The sequence below is a fragment of the Trichechus manatus genome, unplaced genomic scaffold (assembly GCF_000243295.1).
Source record: "Trichechus manatus latirostris isolate Lorelei unplaced genomic scaffold, TriManLat1.0 scaffold00054, whole genome shotgun sequence".
In the NCBI taxonomy this organism is placed as follows: domain Eukaryota; kingdom Metazoa; phylum Chordata; class Mammalia; order Sirenia; family Trichechidae; genus Trichechus; species Trichechus manatus.
Genome location: NW_004443990.1, coordinates 7,941,279 through 7,947,278, shown reverse-complemented (window position 1 = coordinate 7,947,278; position 6,000 = coordinate 7,941,279). Strand labels below are relative to the sequence as shown.

Below are 6,000 nucleotides of genomic sequence, written 5' to 3'. Positions count from 1 at the left end.
TAGTAGAGAAAAGCGGGGAGAGAGAAGGAACCTGCTGTCCACCCCCAGCTCTCCAGGCCTGGACGCCAGCGCTCAGGGCCACTCTGCCCGGTGTTTGCATCCGCGGCCGACACCGGGGGCGCACGCAGGGCTCTGGGCACTATAGGCGCCGCGGGGTCCAGCTGGCAGAGGGAGGAGCTGCAGCCGCTGCTAGGACCACAAACACCTCCCCCACCCCCGCTCGGCAAAGAATGGTTTCCAACATTATTTTAATGACCGTGCAGACCTTGTAATTTACCCAGGCACAGTCACACATATACGCTCCTGGAGCAAATATTCCTAAACCCCCGTTCAGTGTCTCTGTCTTCCCTCACTCAGTTTCCCCTGATAGCATGGGAAACAAGTCACAGCAGCTCCGTCCACAGCTCCATGCTCCTCTCCACTCTTCGCATCGCAGTCGAGTTTCTAGCAAGTAGTTATCTTCTGGTGGTTGTGGAAGCGGGGCAAGAGAGAGGGCTTTAAGCTTGGTTGGCGACAGAAAACGTATTTAGAAGAGTATTTACCTCAATTCGATGTAAACCAGACATTCTCACTTGGCTGCTCATTAGAACTACCTGGGGTGTTTTAAAAACTATTGCTACCTGGGTTCCATCCCCAGGGATTCTGATTTCATTGATCTGGGGTGCGGCCTGGGCATCGAGATTTTTTAAACTCCCCAAATCATTTCCAGGTTGAAAACTAATGATAGAAACTCCTCATTCTTCTCCCCACCCCGAAAAAAAAAAAAAAATAGATTCTCAGCCCGGATCAGTGGCTCAGTAGATCTGGCATCTGCCCCTTTGCAGCCCACCGAGGCTGGCAAGGTCCCGGAAAATCGGCGCGCGCGACGGCGCTAAACACGCGGCAGAGGGTGGGAGGGGCGGCGACGCGGTGGGGCGGGGCAACACGGGGCCCCGCCCCCGCACGCCTATCGGCGCGCGGTGCGGACCCTGACGTCACTCTTGTCAGAGCCGCCACACATGGGCGGCCGGATGCTCTGAGCCCGGCGCTGCGGGGCCGCTGAGAGCCGGGGAGCAGCGGCCGCGGCGCGGGGCGGGGGGGTGGGGTGGGACGGCGCGTGGCCTTGGGTGCTCGCGCTAGTGGGCTGGGGTCGGCGCGGTGCCTGCTGCCGTTCTGCAGCCGTCGACGCTGTTATCTTTCTTTTTCGCAATTTTGAACATTTTACGAGACGAGAGGTTCAAGGCAGGTGGCAGCATCCTGCACGTCGCCGAGGACCCCGGGGGCACTTGGCGCGCTCTCCGGGGACCGTCTGCACCGGGAACCCGAAAGTTTTTTTTTTTCTTTTAAATTTTTATGCAGATGTATTTATAAAGATATAAGTAAATTTTTTCTTCCCTTGTCTCCACCGCCTTGAAAGAGTACTTTTGGCAAAGGACGGAGGAAACAGCTCAGCAACATTTTGGGGGGGCGGTTGGGTTTTTTATCTTTTTAAAAGAAAAAAAATTGAGTGCATCGCGATGGAGAAAATGTCCCGACCGCTCCCCTTGAACCCCACCTTTATCCCGCCTCCCTACGGCGTACTCAGGTCCCTGCTGGAGAACCCGCTGAAGCTTCCCCTTCATCACGACGACGGTGAGCGCTGCTGCGGCCGCCCCGCTCTGGGAAGGGGAGACGCTCCCGGGGTCCCCCTCCTCGGCTTGGCACCCCCGCGGGCCCGCCGGAGTACCCATGTCCCACCCTAACTGTCCCTGGGAACCCCTCGGCAACATTTGAGATAGCGCTGCCAGTCTCCCTGGGTGCTGCTTCTGCGGCACAGGTGGAAGGTGTAACTTGACAGGTCAGGATTGTCCCCAAAGGTGTACCCGCACGCAGAGAGAAACTGCCTGCGCGAGAGCGGGGCTTGGCAGGCTGAGAGGAGAAACCAGGAGGCCTGGTGCTACCGGGTCAATGGGCTGGGAGCAGTGGGGCGGGCGGAGATCTCACTGCGTAGCTTGGGTATTGGGATCGTGTTATTGCTTCTTTTATTAGTATTGGGAACTCAGGAGGTGTGAGCGGTGGAGGGTTTTCTCCCCAAGAAGGGTAACTCAGAAAGGGGGTGGGGGTTGGAGCTGGTGGGGGGAGTGGTTTCTCGTCTGGAAGCCGTACACGCTTCCAACGCTGACACTTTCCCGGTTCACTTTTCCTGGTGGGAGGGGAGAGTTGAGCCGGCTCACGTGTAACCGCGCAGGAGCCTCCTCTGGCTTGAGCCATTTCTTGGTAAGTCCCAAACCTTTCCCAGGCAACCTTGACTGTAGCGGGAGAGGAGGGGTGCGTGCAAGGAGGCGCGGAGCCAAGCTGGTGCCGCCGCGCATTTGTCATTTGGGCTGATGCGTTTCGTGCTTTCGGTATCCCAGCAGAAAATGGGAACCATGCGGCTCATAGTGTAAAGTCTTGAAAGATTATTTGGCCACAAATAGCTTCGGAGTACTCGCATCTCCTTTTCTAGGGACAGCCTGTTGCTTTGGAAGAGCTGAGACGTTTGGTTCGCAGTCTGCAGATTATAGCTTCCCTCCCGTAACTCTCCTTTAACGAATAGCACCTTGGGAGGAAGGGGCCGCCTGCAGGCTTTTGCATCTGTGGGTGTTTTAAGTCAGATTCCCGGGAGATGAGACGGTAGAGGGTTGGAATGGGCGGCGGTGAAGGCTATGCTTCCCTGAGGAAGAAACTGAGAATTCCTTAATCCCAGATTACACCAGCGCCTGGGTAGAACTGGCAAAATTCAAAGCATCCCCTTAAAGACCTGATCAGGTGACCGATATTTCCAGGTAGGAAACAGCTGCATACCTCCATATGTAGAGTAGTATGTAGAGTATCTTGCCTTTTCCAATAGCTGTGCATTTGACAGATTGCATAGACATATAATTTTTGTAAATCGGATCATACTTAAGTGTTTGGGGAAAAGGAAGAAGAAAAGCACTTTTGTATTTTAAAAACTGCTTTTGTGTAAAACAGTGCTCCCTGGCTTTAGGAGCAAACACACAGGGGCTCAGAAGGCTGTCATTTTTCTTCTCTGCCAGTGTAAGACATGGATCAAGTTCCTTCAAATCTCAGAGCCTCCATGTCTTTAATACTTTGTCTAAAGAAGAGTGGAGAGTCCCTGCTTTACCAAAATCAAGATCACCAACACGCTGGCTTTGTCGTCTGAATGACCCAATGTTGTTAGTGTCGTGAGTTTCCTGGAAGATACATCATGCCTGGTTATTGGCTGTTTTCTTAAAAACCCCAGCAGTTGTATGTAGTTGCAGGTGTTACTTCCCCACTTTAGACTGACATTCTTTATCTCCTCAGCTAATGCTCTGGAGCTCTGTTCTGTTGTTTTTATCCTAGATCAGTCTGTAGCCTTTTCCCAAGGACTAGTGCTTTCTTTCCAAAGTAAATAGGAAGATGCTGAAACACAGGCAGAGATCCATGTCCTGCCTGAACTTTTAACTCTAAATCCACAAAGAACAGCAGCCAGGGAAGGACCCCCGTGTCTGTGAGAAGAGGCAAAGTTCTGAAGCGGTGTTGTGGCAGAGGTCAGGAGGGGTGTTAGAAGCAATGCTTTTTCTTTTCTTTCCTTCCTTTTTTTTTTTTTTTTTAAAGTCCAACTTTCCCCTTTTCCTGCAGCATTTAGTAAAGATAAAGACAAGGAGAAGAAGCTGGATGATGACAGTAACAGCCCGACGGTCCCCCAGTCGGCGTTCTTGGGGCCCACCTTATGGGACAAAACCCTTCCCTATGACGGAGATACTTTCCAGTTGGAATACATGGACCTGGAGGAGTTTCTGTCAGAAAATGGCATTCCCCCCAGCCCATCACAGCACGACCACAGCCCTCACCCTCCTGGGCTGCAGCCTGCTTCCTCGGCTGCCCCTTCCGTCATGGACCTCAGCAGTCGGGCCTCTGCACCCATTCACCCTGGCCTCCCATCCCCAAACTGCATGCAAAGCCCCATCAGACCAGGTAAACCCTCAGAAGGTTCTCCCTTCAGATGCAGAGGAGGGCAAGGGGAGGGGCAGGGTGGAGATGGCATAAATGTCTTAATGCTCGGGGTGGCTTGATATATATGTTTTAAAAGAGGAGCCTTGGGGTGAAGACCCAGGAATATGCATTTTTAACCTGCTCTCCAGGGAATTCTGATGCAGCTGATCCAAGGATTGCAGTTTGAGAAATGCCAGCCTACAGTTAATGACTGGGCTAATTAATATCCGTCTCACCTCCTGTCGCCCTTCCTCATTCCCAAAATACACGGATAATAGGATCTAGCTGAACAATTTGGGTAGGTTTTCTACAAGGTTGTGGTTTACCTACATTCATTCTTCTCTGGCCTGAGGGAAAAAAAGAAAAGTGAGTTTGAAGTCAGGGACAAATCTCTTTTTTATCATGTCTTGCCAGTTGATTTCACTGAGAAACTGAACCTAAAAGCGGCTCTCATGTTAAGTATGGCTTAGCCTCTTTCCGTGCCAGACCCCACCTCTATCCTGCTGCTATTCACATACACCAAATTGTTCGTACTTTTTTTTTTTTTCATTTTCATCTGTACATCACACTTAATCCACCTTTACCAAAGCCATCCGGGCCGCAAGGTCAGCTGTAAATGGTGTTGAAATATTACACAAAACGTCACCTAAAATGACCAGTATTTCAAAACCCACTGCTAAGTGCTCAGATACCAACACAGGTTGAGGCAGCTCTGGCTTTATGTCTTTAGCACCCTGTAATACAAAATGAACAGGAAGACAGACCATTTCATGCGCGTAGGTAACCAGGACAGAGATTCAGCACGACAAATCATGAGGAAGGTCACGGAGCTGAGGGCCTTAGCTGCAGGGGAGGAGAGAAAGCAGGACAATGTGAGAGTTGTGCTGGAGATGGTTACTGAATTCCTTGTCCTCGACTCACGTAGAAATCCCGGTGACACACAGAGCAAGGTTAAAATGGAAGGAAATGATGCAAAGGAGGAAGAGAACACCCCCATCTTGAAATACTAATGTTGGAGTTAAAGTTCTCCCTTTCACATCTCTCTGTGCTGGCCCCTTCTCTGAAATCCACTTTGAATTATAACGCAAGGCCACTGGCTGTGGTAGAACTAAGTCTTAACCTCCTGCCACCCCGGGAGGCTGCAGGAACATGGGAAAGCACTCCTTCATGTGAACCTGAGCCCTTGCTACTTAGAATGTACAGTGCCATTATCTCTGATTTCTTCACAGGAAAAGATAATCAGCGAAATAAATAACCATTCCCACTGGGAAAACTACCAGAGGAGAAGTGGGTGGAGCCCCAGCGAGAAGGCACAGTGTGCCTCAGTGGTTCTGCTCTGCAGACTGAGGCTTATACTTTGTAGCCGGGTGACCTTAGAAAGTGACGTAACCGCTTGGTGCCTCAGTTTCCCTTTGTGTAAAAGAGTATCATTACCTATTTGGTTGGATTATTGTGAAAATTTGGAGACAATGTGTATAAAGGGCCAGATGACTAGCACCAGGTGTTAGATTAATTGGAACTCTTGTAATCACTGTTATATGTATATCAACTTGTATCTTTTATTTCAATCATTGTCTTATCAAATACCTTCTTAAAATAATTAGGTACAGTATATAGCCTTCCCTTCTGGAGAGAAGTATCAGGAGATTTTGCCCAATAGTTAATGGATTGGGATATTTTAACTCTAATACCTACAGTCACTTAACAAGTATTGTCAATCCCCTGCCATGTGTAGCCGCCACCCGTCTGTTAGTTTGTTGTACTGTGGTGGCTTTCATGTTGCTGTGATGCTGGAAGCTATGCCACTGGTATTTCAAATACCAGCAGGGTCAGCCATGGTAGACAGGTTTCAGCGGAGCTTCCAGACTAAGACAGAGTAGGAAGAAAGTCCTGGCAATCTACATCCAAAAATTAGCCAATGAAAACCTTATGGATCACAACAGAATATAGTGTTGGAAGATGAGCCCCCCTAGTTTGGAAGGTACTCAGAATACACTATAGCTGAAACAATGGACTCAAACA

At 50.1% G+C, this 6,000-nt stretch overlaps 1 protein-coding gene across 2 annotated transcripts in view; it reads left to right on the top strand.

The window, feature by feature from the left end:
• Positions 1–1,123: 1,123 nt before the first annotated feature.
• The window catches only part of HLF (HLF transcription factor, PAR bZIP family member), a 59,295-nt gene continuing 54,418 nt past the window's right edge, over positions 1,124–6,000 (top strand). The window contains exons 1-2 of one of the 2 annotated variants that reach the window (XM_004377906.2): positions 1,124–1,611; positions 3,625–3,960. In XM_004377906.2, the coding sequence (XP_004377963.1) occupies positions 1,497–1,611; positions 3,625–3,960 (451 nt within the window). In that variant the 5' untranslated portion in view covers positions 1,124–1,496. Of the gene's footprint in view, positions 1,612–1,773; positions 1,817–3,624; positions 3,961–6,000 lie in introns of those variants that run through there. The other variant, XM_012555993.2, reaches the window with a different exon arrangement.